Source organism: Colossoma macropomum, unplaced genomic scaffold (assembly GCF_904425465.1).
Source record: "Colossoma macropomum unplaced genomic scaffold, Colossoma_macropomum, whole genome shotgun sequence".
NCBI classification, from domain to species: Eukaryota; Metazoa; Chordata; class Actinopteri; order Characiformes; family Serrasalmidae; genus Colossoma; species Colossoma macropomum.
The window spans coordinates 7,871,010-7,892,644 of NW_023494799.1; the positions used below are offsets into that span (position 1 = coordinate 7,871,010).

Genomic DNA, 21,635 nt, shown 5'->3' on the forward strand with positions numbered 1-21,635 from the left:
GATTTTGCTGCGTTTGGAGTTCCCTAATGACATAATCAGCTATTTCTGAATCTGTTTTTGTTTATATTACATATGAAATACAGTAAATGGTTCACATTTATGATTTATAATAGGAGGGTTTTGCCTCATGTATATTGAGTCCCAATTTGAGTCCTAGAATTCTTAAATTCCTGATTGTGGCTTTAATGTTTACTGACATTTAATGTTTTTTACTCTATGAAATAACAAAATAGTAGCCAGTCTTGGGAAAAATGTTATTGTGTATATAAATTATTGTGTCTTGCCAAAGAGGTTACAGTAGACAGACACTGTAAGGGGAGGGGAACTTTGGCTGCTTATGCTGATTCATTTACGGATGTGTGGTCTGCTTTTATTCAGGCTTTTAGATTGATATAAGATGGTCAATAGAAAAAGGAGAGAAAGGCTGTGCAGTTTTGACATGAATGAAATTTGGAGCATCCAGCGGCGCTGTTGTTTTGAGCACTGATGCCTGTTGAAAATCTCCTGAAAATCTTAACTTACTATTTTTCCCTTACCTAAAGTGATGTAACACTGGTCATGTGTGAATTAATCCAAATGAATGCTCTTGAACATGTTTTTGTTGACAAACTGATATTTAATCTGGCCAAAAATGTTCAATTAATTTATGAAACTGTATTATGAAGAAGTATACTTGATTTCAGTATTGTGTTATTGGTATATGTTTGAGGTCAAATAACACATGATAATGCATGACTCATAAAATTACATCACACTGATTTATTTGTTAACACTTTTATTTCACATTCTGAGGTAATGTGTGTATTGGAAACTGGCACCCCATTGAAACTCTTGTTTATGACGTGGAGAGGATTATTTTAGTGTTTACTGTTCTTTCAGCTTACAATATGAGTAATAGTTTGAAAGTGGATGGAAACAGCAAAGCAAAAAAAAATAAAGATTATTATTAAAATCTTAGTTGATTTTGGTGAGAAATGTTGTGTTTCTATCCTTGCAAATTGTGTCATGTTTAGAAAGCAACTGTAGTATCATTTGCGCTGTTTGTACAAAGAGGTGTTAAAATATCAGTGTGTCTTCACTATATGGCCAAAAGTATGTGGACAGCCCTCCTAATTATTGAGTTCTGGTGATTCAGCCACACTCATTGCTGAAATGTTTACAAAATCAAGCACATAGTCATGCAATCTTCATAGACAAACACTGGCAGTAGAATGGGCCGTACTAAAGAGCTCAGTGACCTTAAACATGGCACTGTCATAGGATGCCACCTTTGCCGCAAGTTTGGCAGAAGTATCTAGGAGCAACAAAGCGGAAGACCATGCAGACTCACAGGGTGGGACCACCGAGTTCTGAAGCGCTAGCATGTAAATATACCTGTTCTCTGTTGTATCATAGTTCCAACTGCCTCTGGAAGCAACATCAGTGCAAGAACTGTTCATCAAATGGGTTTCCGAGCATCTCGGAATCAGAATCACTTTATTTCACCATGAATGTTACACATACAAGGAAATTGTCTTGGTGAGTGCACACATGCATGACATGTGACATCCTGAACAGACCAGACAAGTAAACAGAGTGTTGACAAGTAAGCCCTAAGGGACAGATAAAAAAAATACAAGCAATAGAATAAAGAAAAGGAGCCAATGTGAAAGGAGCTAAAGAGATACGTGAATATGCAGATATGAATATGTATACATACACATATGCAGGTCTGAGTAGATTTATAATATAATAACTATTAAATACAAAAATACTACAGAATTATATGAACATTTGTAAAAAGATACAAATATTTGTACAGCTGTGCAAACAAGCATTGTGTTATAGAGGTGTTACTGTAATACAATAAGGGAGGTGCCCACCGTGGTTAATGAGCTTAACAGCTCTGGGGGAAAAGCTGTTAGCATGTCTGTTTGGCGTTGATGGCCCTGAATCTTCTCCAGAGGCAGGAAGAGGTGATGTCCAGAATGAGAGGGTTCAGCTGTTACTCTGCCAGCACGTTTCATCTCCCTGCTATTGAAGATGTCCTGAAGCGCAGACTATATCCAATGATCCGCTCCGCTGTCCTGATCATGAGTTGGAGTTTGGCTCATTTTTGTGAGGTGGAGGAACCAAACCAGATGGTTATGGATAATGTGAGAATGGACTCGATTATCATTATGTACAACTTGTCCATCTACACAGCTCTCACACCTAAGATCGCTATGTGCAATGCCAAGCGTCGGCTGGAGTGGTGTAAAGCATGCTGCCACTGGACTCTGGCGCTGTGGAATGGTGTTCTCTGGAGTGATGAATCACACTTCACCATCTGTCAGCCTAATGGATGAATTTGGGTTTTGTATAGTGCTATCAGTTTGGTGGAGGAGGGATAATGGTCTGGGGCTGTTTTTTTCAAGAGTTGGTCTAGGCCCCTTAGTTCCAGTGAAGGCTGATGTTAGTGCTACAGCATACAATGATATTTTAGACAATTCTATGCTTCCTAATTTGTTGCAACCGTTTGGGTAAGGCCCTTTCCTGTTTCCCGTTTGACACTCTAAACCTTCATAAACTCAGTCAGATATGTTAGAGGAGGAAAAATGAAGTGTATAGTCTGAAGGTTGTAACAGGGAACACAGTGCTATAACAATTTTTTTAGTAAATTACTATTTTAGTCTTGGATCTGTTGACCCTCCTTTCCCTCCTCTTGCACTGTTATCTTTTAGAGGGTGTAATGACCACAGGATGACCCAGGCCTCACTACCAGGCTGACCTGGTAAATGTCTGACGTCTGTAGAGTGGAATTCAGGATATATTTGGGAAATGTATGGAGAGAGAGCTGAGACGGATGGTTCCAGCTGGTGCTGTCTGTGAGGTGCGGTGGGAGACACTTGACCTGTTTTACAGCCAAAAAGTTATTTTTCAAGAATTTTACCAATGTAAGTGGACTGTGATTAAAAATCCCTGGATATGTGCTTAGGATCAGTGGTGTAACTACCGGCAGTGCTGGCTGGGCGGTTGCACTAGGGCCCCTAGCACAAAGGCGCCAGAGATGACCAGGCCTCGTAACATCTTTACTTGATCCCTTACACTGCTGCTTTTGCAATTTTAGATGCAAGACTCTGACTTACTAATATGCTGATCAAAGTAGTAGTGAGTAAATAAGCAATATTTGTCTTGTTCTTTTTATTATTATTAATTTTAGTAGTAGTAGTAGATTAAAGAGTCAAGAATTTCATTTCATGTGCACCGAAAAACAGACAGCTTCTGGATTGTACAGTGTGTGTATATATATATGTATGTGTGTGTGTATATATATATATATATATATATACACACACACACATATTGCTGCTGTCAGTTTTTGACAGAATCTGAAAATGCTTGTTGTCCTTTACATTGTATGTAAACATCATGATGAATGGACCAACAGAAATGACCCAGAATGACTAGGAAAAAAGTCTGGTTCCATTGACTTGCATTGAAATAGTATTTAGTGTGTGCATGTTGTAGCTGACAAATTCTAACAGCTGTAAAAACACAGACTACAGTATGAGCACAAATGAAATTTGCAGCTAAAGATCGGTTCAAGTGTCCTTAAAAAACACACAAATATATATATTATTCACAGTGTACATATGCTTCTGTATAAAATACATTGAAGTAATCTGTGTATAAAGATGTGCATTTGTGCAATCTGCACAATTGTGCAGTGTCCTGCAAAGAAGCCACAGTAATAGCTAGTAGTACTGAACACTTAGTAGTATTGATTGGTCAGTTTTGTTGCAGGCCCTCTCGTTATTTTCTCACACTGGGCCTCATAAGATCCTGGTTAACACACTCCTACAGCGGTGATGTAATATTGATTTTATTTTGGTGATACTTGGTGAAAAAGTGTGTTCTTTTTCTTTTTCCAATGATTTGGGTAAACACACACAGTGCATCTGTAATTTTAATGTGTCTCAGTAAAAGCGCCTTTCACAGTTTCACCGTCTAAATAATAATAATAACGTTACTGTAATGAAAGACGATCCGCGGCGCGTGGTCTAACTACGCGTGGTGTAACTAAGAGCAGCAACAGTCCAATCAGCGCTCAAACTGTGCTGACAGCACGGTATCATCCAATGAAAGAGCGCTGGAACTAAAACGTCATCACCGAGGGGCGTGGTGTCGGCACAGCGAGAGGAAAAAAGCCACATAGTCTAGGATGGTGTTTGATTCAGTTTACTGAACCGATTCTGTAGAACTGCCTCTTTCAGTGAATCGACCCTCCGTTTAGTTTTCATTCCGGGGTTTTAGGTTACCACAGAGCCCCTAAGGTGACATGATGATTATTTTTAATAAGGCGTGGCCACAAATGAATATATTAAGGCCTCTAGTTCCTATATTGAGGCCAGTATTACTATATTGAGGCCACAAATTATTATTATATTCAGGATATGAGTTATGATAAACTTAATTTGTGGCCTCAATCTAGTATTTTGTGGCCACGCCTTATTAAAAAATAATCACCATGTCACCTTAGGGGCTCTGTAGATTACAATGATTAGTCTGAGTCAGTTTTATTCTCATTCACCCCGATATTTAATTACGCTAGAGATGAGTAAGTCTGGATGTCAACTACAACGAAAACTTTATTTTCATCTCTCTCCATGATACACCATGATGTTCAGTTCAGCAAATCTAATGTCTGAGCCTGATGACAATGAACAGTCACGCTGGTTTTGTGGGACGTAACACATAACAGAAATAGTATAACGAGGTGGATATTTCACACAGCAGGATTTCTAAGTTTAGCCAGATAACTTAAGTCCAGATGTGAGAGACATTCCAGCTGTACTTTGGGCTTAATATGTCTGCCTAACTGAAAAATCCTACTTTGTTAAATAATTACAGAGAGAAAATGGAAGTGAATTCATAGTGGATGTTCTTAATATTTTGAGGTTATGAAATAAATATCATATAATTTATATATTAATTTGTATTATTATAATAATAATATTATTTTAATCATTATATGAATTGTCTTCAGGTTACAGAGATGGGCAGAATTTTGGTATATGTGACACAAATACATATTTGACATATAACGTACTATTTATAAGTAGTATTTTAATGGTCTTGGAAAAAAATAATCAAATGTATGTGACAGAGAACTACTATGGTAGATTATTATTGATTTTTTTTAAGCCTCAAAATATTTCTTCCCAAACTTTTGAGTTTGCTTTGTCTGTTTAGATTTCATCTAATACTTACATCTAATACATACTTACTGATATACTTAAAACTAAAACTAACTGATACATTACCAGTATTTTATCATCATTACCATTACATATAAAAACTCTGAAGACGTGTAGATTCACTGGTGATTTTGGATATTAATTAAATTTATTTGTGTTAGAAATCATGACACCAGGTTCCTATCACCACCCCGATAAAGACATCTGAGTTGGTAAATTTCTCTACAGTCCACAATTTTACATCAAACCACTTTGAATGACTTTGTTTTACATCTGAACGACTGAAAAATGCAGAAATGTTGAAAAATGTGGAATTCCCCTTTAAGATAGTTGGTGAACTAGAGAACTGCAGATCTTTTGCTCCTTTAGGAATGTATTGTGGCGTCCTCCATAGGTTCTGCGCTGCGTGGGGAACTTAGGGGGTGTGGTCATGCAAAGTAGCTCTCGGGAGGTGTCATGCTCCCAGTTAAAGACAGACTGTTGTTGCTGTTGCGTGGTTTAGTCGTAGTTTTATTGATTGGAGTAATTGTGTCGGAGGAGGGTGGGCTTTGCAGTTAACTAGGGGTAGTTGCTTGCTGTTGAACTGCCTATTCAATAAAGAGAATGTGTTCATACGCACAATGTTTTTTAGTCTTCTTCTCTGCTGATGCTATACTGGTGTCAGAAGTGGGATGTGACCACCAAGTTTGAAGAAATTGAGCTGTGCATCAACGAATTTGAAGGCAGACGACAAAGAAGACATAGCTTGGAAGAAGGAGGTACCAAGTGCTACGCCTGCCCTCTTCTTGATGGGGCCAGCCAGCTGTGTTGCTCTCTTATGTTTAATGAACAGACACTTCAAAAGCAGCCAGAAATGCCAGTCCAGTGCTATCACAATACGAAACACGGGGAGGGGGCAACATGGAGGACATAACATACAAGGAGGATTGGCACTTCTAACCATTATATGCACTACAAAGCCCACCCTCCTCGGACACTACACATAACAACTAACACAACATCAGCAACAATAATTGTCGGAAGCCGTAATATTTTCAAAATGAAAACACTGTTTTTTTTCTAGTGTAGTACTTTTTTGGTTACAGTATTTTGTGGTTGACATTCATTTACATTCGACATGTTTTACATTTTGTATCAGATTTTATTGACCCACTCCTGTCATCCTCCATGAAAGCATCACGTCACAAAAAACACTCGATTCAGTTGAGATTCGTCGGTTCCACTGCATGATTAGAAGAGCCGATTGAAAAGAACCGATTCGTTCCCGAGTCAGTATATCGCCAGTCGGAGCTCTCGGAGCTCTCTGTGTTTTCTAACCGGGGTAAAACGCGAACTGCCCCCGCTGACAGTCACTCCGACCCCGGGCAACACAAACTCCGAAAGCAAGTAAGTTATGCTTCTTTTGCCGCGCTCAAAAACAGAAAGCATGATTTTTGACATCACTTGGACGCAAAGGTCGGGTTTCGCTGGACACTTTTGTACGTCAGCGTGACATGTTGCGTTTGGTGAGCTCTGTTTTATCAGAAAATCACAATAATAGTTTATCAGTTAGCCCCGCACTGCTAGCCTCGAATTTATTAGCCTGCTAGCCGAGCTGCCTGTTTTCTCAGCAGAGGTTGCTAACAAATTAGCTAGCTTAGCCTTCACAGGGAGATTAGCTAAGCTAAGCTACTTCATTCCATGGGAGTAGTTTTGTGTATAACAGTGCGCGGTGAAGCGAAGTGTTTTATCAAATGTAATAATAAAGAAGCGCTGACAAGCCTCGGGTTTTCTGACTTGAGGTCACGTTTCCTGTGTTACTTTGCTTTCTTACTTTAGCAAGTAACAGTACAGCTACAGTAGCAGGAGCAACTACACAGTAAGATTCAGTGTTATGCTTTTCCAGTTGGTTTAAGTTGCCCAGTCCGGGCTGTTTTAAATGTGCTCTTGTTTCTAATAACGTGGTGGTATTGTTAGACCATGGCATTATAGACCATGCAGACATTATGCAAGTGAAGAGCAACCTAACAGCTAGAATAACTGGTCAGAAACATGAACTGTGGCATACAAGAGAATGCATAGACAGTGAAATACATAGAGAAGACAAGGAAGCTCTGTTTGCTGCTACCCTGAAAACTTGTTAAGCAAGTCTGTTTATGGTTACTTATACGTGGAGAATCAGTGAGGCTTATTGCTAAGGAGGGCTCATTAATTGTATGTTTATGCTGCCACATTAGACCACCCTGAAGCAGCACATCCACAAACTTGCACAAAAGAGAGAAATAGTACATGAAGCGCTGCAGTAAGATGGTCATGTCCTTTAAAGGGGAATTTAAAGGGGACTTCTCAAAATTTCTCCACAATTCAATGGTTGAGATGTAAACAAAGTCAGTCAGAGTGGTATGATGTGAAATAGTTCATTTGTAGAGACCCTTACAGACACGGATTTTGTTTGTGATAGGAACCAGAGGTCCCAGTGTCTACAATACAAATGTAGTCATTTTACTAACTACCCAAAACAACCAGTGAGCCTAGACGTGTCTTCTGAGTTCATATATGTAATGTTGATGATGGTAAAATAATGGTTGATCTGAAAAACAAGTTTTCTTTGGGGACCGTTTAGTCTTGGAACATATGTCATGTACCCCTCCACCATGAATGGATTCAAATAAAATGTGTTTTGGAACAAAACCATTTCATGTAATAACTTTCTGTGAGGGAGCTTGTAGAGGTGGACGTCTCACCGTGAGCAAATCTGAAAATTCTCAAGAACGGAGCGTCTCACAACGAACCGCTCTGAATGACTTTGTTGACATGTTAACCGTTTAATCATGCAGAAATTTAGAAAAATCGCTGGAGTTCCCCTTTGAACAGTTTTCTGCGTGTATTTTACTAAGCTCAGTGCTGCTGTTTTGCATGTCTCATAACAGATAGTGGCGAGCTTTGACCACAGCTTTGTGCAGTCACAACGCTAAGCTTATTTCTGAGAGGCTGACGTTTCACAATGCCTTTTTTAGGTACTCTTTATGTGGAAATGCTGGCGAGTTGTTCTTTGCCCTGTCACAGTGCTAATTGTGCTGAGTGATGTAATGGGTGAAGTTTTTCTGCCCATAGTTTCATCACTGCCATGTGGCTGAAGGAGCAGTCAGACAGGGAAAAACTAAACTCCACCTTTTTTGAGACCATCTTACCATCTATCTGCTCTGCACTGTTTCAGTGGACATGTCGACCGCTTTCAGGAATTCAGCATGGCTGGTTGATGGTAGGCTGTTTATTGTCTTTGAGGTAAAATTGATTTCTGGGAAACTGCACCATCGCTCCTGTTTTGCTGAGGGTGTGCTCAATGGAGAAAAATGCTTGTGGTCTAATCTCTGCAGAGCCTGTTCCTCCTTAACTGGCCTACTGTGGCTGCAGCACACCCATGTAAAGTTAATGGCAGCTGCTTTGTATGGAGACAGCCTGTGTGCTACTCCCTGTCACAGTGCAGTGTGCGATTCAATAGCGTTGGGTGAAATGTATCTGGGCGCTTCTGCTGAGGCCTTGAAAAATGCTGGAATGTAAGGCTGTCTCGATTACCGGATTAAAAAAATAATCTATTTAAATTAGAGTTGCATCAGTACTGGCACTTGCAGTGCAGTAACAGCTGTGTGAGATTGTTTCACGCTTTACGCAAGCAGTAGTGAAAATGCTCATTGTGAAATCTGTGATGCCACTTTGAGGAGTCCACAGCCAGCAGGGATTTCAGTCTGTCCAATTTAATTGATCATTTAAAGACAAACCATACCATAGAGCAGCACTTTTGTGACTCTGAAACCATTAAAATGTGAAGTTATCTAACTAATTAGTGCCATTCATTCGAGCATAGTAGGTTATCTTTGTGACACTGCTTTTACCAGTGCAATATTGGGGAGGGGGGGATGTTGAATGGTGTTAAAATCAGAATTTATAGGTACATATTAAGTATTTGGGTTAGATGTCTCATTCTCAAAAAAATGCCTCAAAAGTCAATAAATATTTGAGTGTCATAAGCATCACATAGATAAAATATTCATATAATGTAGTACATCATTTGGAGCTCTATATGATACAGCAAAAAGTTTTACGTTTTTTTTTTCAATTTTATTTACTTATTTATTTATTTATTTATTTATTTATTTATATATTTATTTATTTCACTATCGCAAGGTGTCCACACGCATCTGTTTCAGATATTTATAATTACTGATATTTATAATATTTTTATATATTTTTTTAATTAGAAAAAAATGACTTTTAACTGTTGAATCTCTGTACTTTAAAGTGTTCCTTGAAAATTATAAGGATATAAAACCAAAACAACCAGATGTTATTTAGCACAAGGAAAAAGGATAAAGAAATATATATTTTAATAATTAGCTTTAAAATAGTTGACAACAGGATAAAAATGTACAAATTGTGAAAAGAAAAACTGCACCAAAAAAAAAACACTTATCTGCAGATTTATCTTCAGACCTTACTGTGTTGTGGTGATGAGAATTTGGTCACTTAATTTGGAAAATTATACTAAAATTCATTTTAAAATCAGTTAAAACATTGAAGCGTATTTTTGATTATTCGATCAGGTATCAATGTTATAGTGATTGTATATATATAAAAAAAAAAAAGGTTTCGTCATTAAATTTTTTTCCAAGTTGGGTTCCAGTATTTGTCATGTTTGTGAGAATAACCCAGATCGGAAGGGGAAAAGTGGTATCAGTGCATCTTTAATTAAAATGGACATTTTCAACAAGTCCACTGTGGTGTTGTGCGTTTTTTTAAAAATGCAGGTTACTTGATTAATCATAACGAAATCTTTAGATTACTCGATTACTGATACGATCAGTTTTGACAGTATTGACATTCGCATCATGGTCACTTCTGCCTGAACAGTCTGCATGTTTGTGTCTCTGGATGCACCAGACCAGGAAACTGCCCGTTCAGGAGGAAATTGACAGCTCTAGTCAGTTACAAGGTGCCTGGCTTGGTTTCGTTTTTGTTTCAGTCTCATACTATTTTAAGGTCACATGAGTTCACAACACATCTTTTTTTTTGTTTAAATAAGCGAGCTGTGTGAAACTGTGTTGCCCAAACTCTGCTGAAACCTAACAATTACAGTCCATTAATCGCAGAGGCTGCTTTGGAAATCTGCCTGTAGCCTTCTTAATGGATTGAGTTGTTCAGGCTAAGCTGATTCTTCATTATTTGCCCCGGCCGTTAGTAAAGTCTCCTTGTTGTGTCCTTTAACCTGGTTAAATGCAGGACCGGATGCACTTATTAGTTAAAACAGGGGGAAAAAAGAGGAAACTCCATGTTACCACATACTTAACAGCGCCCCCCCCACACGCTGAGTAATGCAAGTCACTGTGTGTGCTTGTCTGACATGCAGGGCTTAATTACAAACAGGATGCAAGGGTCAAAATAATGTCTGGAGAATTACAAAGAAGTTATGCTTTATTCTGTGTAGAGAAATGATCATTCTTTTCAGAGTATAAGATTAAAGAGGTCTAAAAATGACTTTTTTTTTTTAAATAAAGGAAAAAGTATAGCTGGTTAGCTACAGTCCTCATTCATCATTTGAACCCCCACAATCTAGGAACGTAACAATACAACGTAACGAACTGTATCACAGTGTATTGTATAGGTGTGGCCAGTTTCACAGTATTTATTGTTATTGTATTAAATTATGTCCCATTATATCATTTATATACTTTTCTCACCGTATTGTGGATATTGTCATCAGTCAAAGAACACTGACCAACTGCGTGTTTCATTCCAATTGGATTAGGTCTAGTTAATTGGATTTTTGCAGCTCAGCAAGTGAAACATTAAATAAACCACTGTATTTTTAGTTTTTTAAAATAAAAATAGGTTTCGATCGTATGATTTTATTAATGTGGTGCTACTGGTCCTTTTTCATTTGTTCCAACTTTTCAAACCTCAAAGACATGAAATATCATGATGCATATGTTGTGTCTTTAAAATAAAAATGTCTTCACATAATGTGATGTTGCATATTAGTATGTGGATAGTGCATTAGCTTGGGGCTAACGTAATAGAGCATTAGATTGAGACACTAAAACACAACTTTTCTTTCAAATATTGTGCTTTTATAATGTTGAATGCTCTAAAGTAGGGATGCCATTTTTGTCAAATTGTTTTGACCGATAACAACTGATGATCCTAAAATCACAAACAGGACCCATGAAAACATCAGACATCCCTGCATTTTATATAAACAAGGCTTTAGGCTTTATCGTATTAAAAAACAAAGCCTAACGTAACAGATATGACACTAACGTAATGTAGTGTACTTATATTTACCATATATTGTTAGCCAAAGCTAACAAAGCTCATTAAATGAATGTAAATTAGGTTGTTTTTTCTTTCAATGGGACTAACCACATAGGCTCACCATTAGCTAACAAACACATTTGTAGGATATAGCTTAGAGCTACGTTCAACAGAAGTGACATGATGTTAAAAAAGTAGTTAGTAGTAGCCTTAGCACTGTGCCATGTGGCTAAATGTCCTAATTACTGGTTAAAATGAAGTGGAGTTGAGGCAGGCATTGAGAGTCAGAGTTTGCATCACTAAGTTGGGCTACCAGAACAAGTTGCGCTTTGTGTGAAAAGTTAATTTGTACAATTTAAAAACAGTCCTCAAGTTGAATGAAAAATCTGCCTGTTCAAAGTTCAAGAAAAGAAAAGGTGTTTATCAGAAATTAAATGAACTTGTAACCAAAAATCTGTACTCCAATAATGAACATCTTTACATAAGGCATATTTTCTGAATGACATGGAATATTTTGATTCTCAGTAGTGTTGTAATATATTGTTTGGTTGGAAGTGTAGTAACAGCGTGTACACTCACTCTTATGGTAGATAAGGGATGGGGAACTGAGTGCCGAGGTCCGTTGCTAACGTGGAACATACAGCTAACAAATGTTAACAGCACATTGACTGTCCGACACAGAGGAGCGCTGTGTTAACATTCAGCTTTATCTTGGGCCATTTTCAGTGGCACTAATTGACAGAGTGTGATTAGAGCACATGACAGCGTGTTTCAGTAGGGAATAAGGCCTATAGGGCTAAAAGGCTCTCTGTCTCTGGAGCCTTTCACAAACAGCCTGCTGATGTCAGACTTAAGAAATTGCTGCATTTACACAGTGGTGATGACTACCACAGTTTTAAGTGTGGTTAGATAAGCATTTCACATCGTCTTAGTGTCATCTCAGGACCAGTATTATGATTTTGATGACAGAATTTACAAGGTTATTATAAACTGTCTAGTGTAATGTAGGCTATATAGTTAGTCTATAACTAGATAATAAACTTAAATTAAATGAAAGTTGTGACAAAATGAAGAAGATACATTCAAGATTCTGCACTATTTCAGCAAGTTGTACAAGTTTAAGCATGTTTTTGACACAGACTAAATACAAACAAGTCACATTTTTTTTTTTTATTCCTTCCTTTGAAGCCCATGTTCAGACGACTCTCAAGGGGGATTTGGTGGTTTTTTGAGACTTTTGCACAAATTTGTTGTCCCCGTGCCAGCTGGAGTGTAGAAAAAATTCTAGATTTTATTCAAATAGAATTTGTATTGAAAGCCTTTCTATAGGAGAAATCAGCGTTACGTCACAGCAGCAGTGAACTTACTTCTGGGTGGAGAACACAGGAAGTGCTGCACTGATACAACAGGATTTAATCCTGAGTTATTTAACCATGAAATTGGCAAAATAGAAATCTTTTCTAAACTGACCTCACTGGGTCAATAACTTTTTGTGATTATTTTTTGTCAAATAATCATGAACATAAAGCAGCCACACATTTTAATGCAGTGTTTACTGAAGAATTGGGCGGCCCAATGACAGCTGGGATAGGCTCCAGCACCCCACCGCGACCCAGAAGGATAAGCGGTTTAGATGATGTATGTATGTATATATGTTTACTGAAGAAGCTTTCACCCTTTCTAAGGATGTTTTCCCACTGCACATTCAAAACCAAGAACCGACCCAAAAAACTGAAGGTTCTAGTTCTAATTTCCCACCTGCTCAAGAGACACCTGGAACCATAATGATAACCACGATTAACAATTCAAAACATCTAATTTGGCTAATTAGCTACCCTGCTTACCAGTTAGTTTACCTTATTGACTGATATAAAAATACTGCACTATTCTACACACACACACTCTCACACACTCTCACACACTCTCACACACTCACACACTCTCACACACTCTCACACACTCTCACTCACTCTTACTGGTGATGTAATAGCGCTGGGCAAACTTCATCTTCACCTAGAAGAGTAAAGGATTTGCTAATTTGTTGTTGGCTGCAGCTGCAAGTGTCAGTAAAGACAGAGGATCCCTCAGAGGGATAGTAGCTCTACTTGCTTTTGAAAGCTAGAAAACAGGAAAAACCATAAAGGAAATTGTATTATGTTTTCTTACAGCCTCCAACACAACAAGATTGTACCATTATTGTCAATGTTTTGTATCCAGTGTTACCCACCCGTAAGTAAAACCAACCATTATGTTTGCCAGCATTCTGATTGGGTCTGTTAAGTTAGAAAAAAGTGCACAATAGGAGCATCTTGTGGTCTCCGACCACTAAAACCAAGTCTTAGACGTCATATTCGTAACAGTTTCATGTAATAACTTTCTGTGAGGAAGATTTGAATGGCATGTAACTCTTTGGATATCTGGTTCCCATCACCACCATCATCAACAGTTCTGACCCTGTAAGTTTCTCTAAAACAGTGAATTTCATGTCAAACCACTCTTAATGACTTTGCTTACATTTTCAACCATTTAATTACCCAGAAATTGTAAAAAATGGTGAAATTCCCCTTTAAAAATATAAATAAAAACTATGTAGTTTTCAGATATTGAAAATGGATTATCTGCTTTTGAAGACTGAATCTCTATTTGTACTCATAGCATCTGAACCTTACTGACCCACCTTTTTGCAAAGGATCGCTTAGTCTTGTGAGATAAGCAGCAGACAATAAGTGCGATTAAACTGCACTTGTCAAGCTATCATTTATCTGATGACGCTCCTGTAATCTAGCCTGAGGCGTTGGTGTTGTGTTAGTGATGTCAGCTTGTTTGTGCTCTTTTATTCCACTTGTCTTTTTGACCTCTCCTGCTCTTAATGTCGCGCAGTTCTAGACGTTTTTTGCAAGAGTATGTACAAGTATGTACCATGTCTGGTCTGGTTTACGGAAAGTGATGATTGAGATTGTTGAGTGATATCATAGATGCGGTTATTGCATTTAATAGCTCTTCACACGTTCATGTGTGTTTGCAGCTTTCTTTGTGGCTGTGATTGTGATTTGACAGATAAGTCAAATAAGGCTGTGAAGAAGTTGGCGTACTAATAGATGAAAGTTGTTAATTGCAGCGTTTTAAGATTAAAGGGAGCAGCACCATTCAAAGGTTTGAAGTAATTTGATATACTAATAATAATTTGTAGATTTAGACTGTATCAACTAGAAACAGAAAGTATGTATTTAAAATGTTTTATCAGTAGTCTAACTAACTTGATCACCACCTCTCAGATACGAGGCATTGTGAATATTGATTTTATTGTAACGTTGTTTTTGATGTTAAATAGCTTTCTCAGTTTTCAGAATCATATACAGCTCTGTTTATCATTCTGGACACATCTTAAATTTCTTTTTATTACAGCTTCCTGGCTTGTTATTAACCTGAACTCTGAAAGCTATGAATTTGCACAGGACTAGCATGTTGCACTTTTTTGACACATTTCTCTGAAATCAGATTGAGCTTATATTATTGAACACATTGATCACAGACTTTTCAACGGTGATATTCACAGCCAAAGGCAGTTTTGATCAGCCTTACCTTTAACTAATTTTGATATATTGTGCAGGGCTGCAGCAGAGGGCCTGGAGGGCAGACTGTCCCTGGCTATCATGGATGACCGCTCGTCTCTGGGCAAAGTGAGCGGCTCCACTGAATCCGTGTCCACAGTCACCAGTGAGGAGTTTGTGCTGGTGCAGCCCGGAGCCGAAGGCTCTCCATCCAGCTCAGAAGGCCGGCCAAGACTCAAGGTACTTCCACACTCATGCTTGCTGAACAGTATATCACTTGATAATTGTTACTGGGATATTGGGCTTGGCAACAGTACTAATATCGCAGAAGCCTGCTAATTTAAAAAACGCCCTTTAACTGTGTGCGTTGTGACCAAGCCTAGTGTTTCTGTGGGTGTTTACATGACTGGTATGTGGTTCATATTAGCCCTAACACTCACAGTCTCTTTTCAAATTCTACACACATGGCCTAGTTTGGAATTGGATGAATTTGGGATGCATTTGGAATGGTGTGGTGCACTTGGATTATATTTATCTTACTTTTAGCCAGTTGCATTTAGATGCCATGTTTCATACATTTCAACTGCATCAACTTTCAAAGTGTTGAACAAGTACTAAAACATAGTGAAATCAGCCAATTCCTTTATCTGTATCACTGCTTCCATACAGCCAGGGAAAAATTTTGCTTTAGTAAGCTGTTTGACAGCCTGTTTTGTGCTCTCAGATGTCCTGGAACGGAAGTGAGCAGCTGGAGAGGGCAATGGAGGAGGTGCTGGAGGATGAGCTGGGGAGAGAAGAAAGGAGAGGGACGCCAGAGGAGTCTAGAGAGAGCTCACAAGATTCAGGAGCACCCAGGCTGCAGAAAAGGCCTCCTAGCCTGGTGCTGAATACAACACCTAATGGTTCGTTTTGCTCTGTTTTTGCACAGCCTTTTAAAGGAGAAAGGGAGGAAATTAAGACCTTTATGATGGTCTTTATACACTCAGACTAAGGCTGCACCTAACAATTATTGCTATTATCAATTAATCTTGCAATTCCTGTTCAGTGAATCAACTATTCAAGCTGTTATGCCAGCTGTTTCCTCTCACTTTGGCCTGTCACAGTACCACCATCGTTCAACATCTGTGAAGCAGTTTCTTCTTTTATGGCCGTGGTCTCCAACCCTGGTTCTGGAGAGCTGCCTTCCTGCAGAGCCTAGTTCCAACCACAATTTGCCACACCTGCTCCAGCTATTGAACCTCTTCCCAAGTCCCTGATTGGCTGAATCAGATGTATTAGTGTTAAGTCAGAGGTGGGGCAGCTTATTGGATACAGGTTGGAACTAAACTCTGCAGTAGGTAGAGCTCCAGCACTCCACCACTGCTTTATGGTACAACTAATAGAGGCTATATCGCCCCCTAGACTTCCTATCATGCACTGTAATGTACATGAAATGTCCATGTGCGTATTATAAACATAGCGCTTTTGTTTTAGGTAATAATTTTTAAGGCGTCTTTGATTTTGTTGATTAATTGTTGCATCCGAATGCAGGTGCTCTCCAGTAGAAGTCCATAATTATTACACATCTCCCCACACGAGGCAATAAATGGCAGTGAAAAGGTTTGGCTGTGCACACTTGAGTTCGTATGCGAGAGGAAGCGTCAAAAAATGCCTGCTGGCCCTCTTCCTATTGTTACTGGTTCCTGTTGTTGCTTTTGAAAGTGTTGAATGATTAAAGGTTATACTCACTTCCTGTGTCCCTTCCTGGCACTTCCTCTTAGAAGCAACCTTGAGTGGAATGACTGAGTGCTCCTACCTGGTAGCATTTTTAAGGAGCAATCTTATTGCTCTTCTAAATAATACATCACTACATTTCTGATAAAAACAGGAACTAAACCATGTAGCCACTGTATAAAGTTGCATACAGGAAGCAACATTTAAAAAAAGGCAACAAAAAAAACTGACAGCTCATTGACAGCCCATGGTATGTTATGCCTCTTTTTCAGAAGCCACAGTGGGGACAGTGGGCAGTCCAGTCATTCCAGAGGAGGACAGTGTGCAGTTCAGTAAACTATCTTACCTGGGCTGCACCTGGGTGAAGTTCCCACGTAGTGAGCCTGAGGCCCAGAAGGCCATGGCTACACTGCGGGCTGAAAGTCCTGGCCCCATCCCCGTCACTCTCCATGTACCAAACGGCCCAGACGGCTGTGTCAGGTCAGACGAACACTGATGCATGCTTGTTATAATGTCTGTTTGTTTGTCTGTCTTTTTTATTTTGTTTTGTTTCTGACTTATCACTTCCAGTCCTACCTCAGGAACTACAGGTGAAAATTAGCGCTTTGGCCAGCATCAGTACATTTACCTTTGAGTTGTTGTGCATTGTCCCACACTGAGTTGACAGTGTATTACTATTTTATCTCTTCCATAGCAGTTGATGGCAAATATTTTTTTCCTGGCAGTTGAGTACAGTGAGTGATTTGCAAGCTATTGTTGAATGTCAGATGATTTCAACACTACCCACACTGGAAATCAGTGGGGGTGATTGTGGTTTCTCTGTTTCTTCTGTTACCAAATCTGTTTGTGTGTGTGGTAAGAATTAACACATGCCATAAAAACAAACTTATATTAGTCTTCACAGGAATTTGGATGTTCATTTTTATGTTTTGCCCGTTGTGAAACCGCAGACACATCCCTGAACAGCTTTAGGCTAGCGATAAATAGTGCAGTAGATGTTTTGCATGGCATTTCTGCACTCTATTCAGAAGTTTTGAATCACAGCTCAAAAGTTTGGAATCACTATTTTTAATAAGACAAAATAAATTTTGTAGCAGATACATGTATAAAGTGACTCTAATAGGTTGCTAATATTCTGTTGATGTCAAACAATTTGTAAGAGGCTGGGAAGTTAGGAGGTTTTCGGTGATGAACGGTGCTGTATATGATACCATAATAATCAAAAAAACTGTATAACATTGAAAAATAACTTATAATAACATTTAATATCTAGAATATCTTATATTTGAAAAGCAGTGACTGAATCTTACTAATTAAATAGCTATTCATTGTTATTTTTTGTCAAGAAATTAGAATAAATAGATAATTACAGTTTTTATGTAATAACCTTGACTTTTTTGGCCACGTCAATTCTCAGAATACTTTAAATATCAATTTACATTTTGGTGTATAGTCTCTTACATTTCAATCTCCACTGTATAAATTGTTTTTTGATAACGTATTATGTGACAAATGATATACAGCAGTGTATACGTCTGCATTCTTTGCTGGAACATTTGAACGATTTTAAATTGCAAAAAAAAAATAAAAAATACAAAGCAGCATGATTTATATTTATATTCATGTATCTCCTTGCAGTGTTGTGACAATATAACAGTTTACTTTTTGTTTGTTACTCTAGGATTGTTGATCAGGCCTCTGGCACAGAGATCGCCTCCTTCCCCATCTATAAAGTGCTGTTCTGTGCCCGAGGGAAGGAGGGTTCATTGGAAAGTGACTGCTTCTCCTTCACTGAAAGCTACCGCAGCTCAGAGGACTTCCAGATTCACGTCTTCTCCTGTCATATCAAAGAGGCTGTGAGTGGCCCTCTTTGTCTGTTATATATGAGTCACTGGGTGTGTGGTTATACCTGAAGAGCTCAATTGTTGTGGTTCCTAACAGTTCACATACTGAATTGGCTGATCTGAACACCAGATTCAGAGCTTTTAAAAATTATTGTCAATGAGGACCAAAGCTATTAATGTTTGAAGAGCCTCAGAGAAAGAGGGGGAAAAGAACACATATCATAAGCTATGTTTCCTCTGTTCTGCACAGGTGAGCCGAATTCTTTATAGCTTCTCGACGGCCTTTAAGCGTTCGTCCAAAGCTGCTACAGATGGCCGTGAGTTGTCCTTGCCTCAGTCACCTGACAGCGACATCTTCACTTTCACCGTATCCCTGGAGGTGCGGGAGGACGACGGCAAAGGCAACTTCAGGTCAGAAGTGATCAAATGTTGGACCAGAGGTTCCTAACCACCTAAAACAATGCGGCAGTGAACAGGGGAGTTAGTAGCCTAACTGCTAAGCTCTTCTATTATACATCTTTGTTTAAGACTTCATTCTTGTCATTATAATTTTCATAAACAAATTTTTAGCATGTATTCATACATGTAAACTTGTCGCCGGTCATCAAGTAAAATCAGTCGTTTTGAATGATGAAAAAGCCGTTCACATGAATTGTGTAGACTTGGAGATTTTAATTTTAGGATTGGGGAGGGGCACTGGTGCCAGCAGAGAACTCTTAGAGAGAATCAAAAGTAATTACAAAAATAATTATTAAAATTATTAATAATTAATTCCTATGAAAATTATTGAAAAGTAATTATTAAAAAAGTTATTGTTATAAATTATTGTTTGGAACCAAGACAGTCAGTTATCTCATTGTGTCTGAAATTGACTTTTTTTAGATTTCTGTTGACTGTTGTAACTGCTATGAGAACTTAGCTGGCTGCAAATTACATCACAAGTAGCGATCATCTGTGTCTAAGCATGACATTCCCTTTTTGGATGCAGTGTGGGCCTTGTAGGAGGACACAAGTGATTTCTGATACATTAACCAAATTTCTTACATGTTGATCTTTTGACCTTGCAATTGTTAGCAACAAATTTTTACAAATAACTCAAAATCCCTAGAGAACAGTATGATATTTGGACATGACTTATTTGCATAGTTGTTTAATTCAATGAACTAAATAATTCTACAGCACTTACCTCTGCATTTTTGCCTCAGCATGCACCAGAACGCACCATGTTAAAATCACTAAGATGTTTTCCCAACAGTGGGGCTGATAGACCCGGCTATAGTGGATCGGTTTCTTTTTTCACTGCTCATGAGTTTTAATGTCCGTGTATTATTACATTACATATGTATACGGCCTTGTGCATGTGTGTAGGTTGCTGTTGGCTGCTTTCAGTTGGTGGTTAGAGTAAATGGAGTGATGAAAAAAAAAACATAATTAAATCTAAAATATGCTGACAGCTACGTAAAATGCAGATTCATTGCACTGGGAATACTAATGCATTAAAATAATTGAATATGGTATGCATAGAGGGATTGTTGGGGGCTCTTTGGGCTTACAACTTCCTGCACGTACCTCTGCACCACGAATGGATTTTAAAAAATGTATGTTTCAGGTCAAAACCTGATCTCAGTAAACAAATGTAGCTCAGTTTCACATCAAACTCTGAATGACATTGCTTCTTAATGATGTAATTATGCAGAACTTTAATGTTTGTCTTTCTTTATTTATTTTTAATTATTATTATTATTAGTAGTAGTAGTAGTAGTAGCACTAACACTATTGTTACTACTTATATTAGTGTTAAAATGTCTGTTGTTGTAAAACATGTTGCCACAAATTCACACCTGCTTCTGAAGGCACTCTAAAAGCGTTCATAGCTGCTTTCACTTCAACTTTGATCAAATTTCCCTTGCTCTTACTAATGCTATTCAAATATCAGTACCAGTTTTAACCAGTTCTGAAGTCTTTTATTGTAGCCCTAGAGCAACGCATGCAATTCTGAAATTTTGAAAGTTTTATTTGTGTGTTTTATATGGTCAATGTTTAGATATAAATATTGATGGATTCTTCTCTCTCCTGCAGCCCCGTTCCTAAAGATAGAGACAAATACTACTTCAAGTTGCGGCAAGGTGTGCAGAAGAAAGTGGTGGTTACAGTGCAGCAGATCTCAAACAAGGAACTGGGTATAGAGAGGTGAGAGTATAAATACAATAGCTCCGTTCATTGTTGACACAGCTGCAATATTACCGTAATTCAGCCACAGTGCTTGCAGGGGCTTTCACTTTGCATATTGTTTAGGTTTAAGTTAAGTGTGCCCACGTTCAACCTCATTACACATTAACTACACGTAGCAGTTTCATAAGGATGTGCCAGTTCTATTTTTGTAAATTCCTTTCTCATTCTGAGCAGGAAACTTGAAGTACCTCCTGAGACCGGCTGCAGAAACCAGCCTGTTGCATGTATCTGACTTGTCTATATTGAATAATATAATGTAGTATACAGTCATGTTCAGCATGCACTATATTGTTACTGTAGACGTTTTGAAATACCCTGAATGCGTTTAGGTCAAACTTGTTGCCACCTGCTTTGAAAGAAGGAGAACCTAGGAGATATGAAAACATGTTGACCATTGAGACGGTTAAAAAAACAGAAATGAATGAACTCATGAGTGAACAGACAGAAATCCACAAAAAGTATAACCACCAAAACGCATTGTTGCTATTACAAAACTGCATTCAGAACACTACATGTATGTACATATATTGTATTATACATGTAATGTTTTTTCTTAAATGGTCCAGGATAGTGTTTTTCCCTTATGATCAAAACTGTAATCTTGCAGCATATTTTTATTCTGCACAATACATGTTGTGCCCTGATAAGTGCATAAAAATGATCTCTGAAGATTTAATGTGTTGTTACACTGCCCCCTAACAACTTTGTTTGGTATTACATTAAATTTGGTGCAATCTTAGATTGTGCGTATTGACTACAGCAAATCACAACTGCCTTGAATTACATAT

At 38.2% G+C, this 21,635-nt stretch overlaps 1 protein-coding gene across 2 annotated transcripts in view; it reads left to right on the forward strand.

The window, feature by feature from the left end:
- The first annotated feature begins 6,495 nt into the window (after window positions 1–6,495).
- Window positions 6,496–21,635, forward strand: part of rabgap1l (RAB GTPase activating protein 1-like) — a 139,331-nt gene continuing 124,191 nt past the window's right edge. For both annotated transcript variants that reach the window (XM_036586151.1, XM_036586153.1), the window contains exons 1-7: window positions 6,496–6,605; window positions 15,118–15,298; window positions 15,783–15,960; window positions 17,044–17,251; window positions 18,453–18,627; window positions 18,866–19,026; window positions 20,695–20,805. In XM_036586151.1, coding sequence (XP_036442044.1) covers window positions 15,161–15,298; window positions 15,783–15,960; window positions 17,044–17,251; window positions 18,453–18,627; window positions 18,866–19,026; window positions 20,695–20,805 — 971 coding nt within the window. In that variant the 5' untranslated portion in view covers window positions 6,496–6,605; window positions 15,118–15,160. The remainder of the gene's footprint in view (window positions 6,606–15,117; window positions 15,299–15,782; window positions 15,961–17,043; window positions 17,252–18,452; window positions 18,628–18,865; window positions 19,027–20,694; window positions 20,806–21,635) is intronic.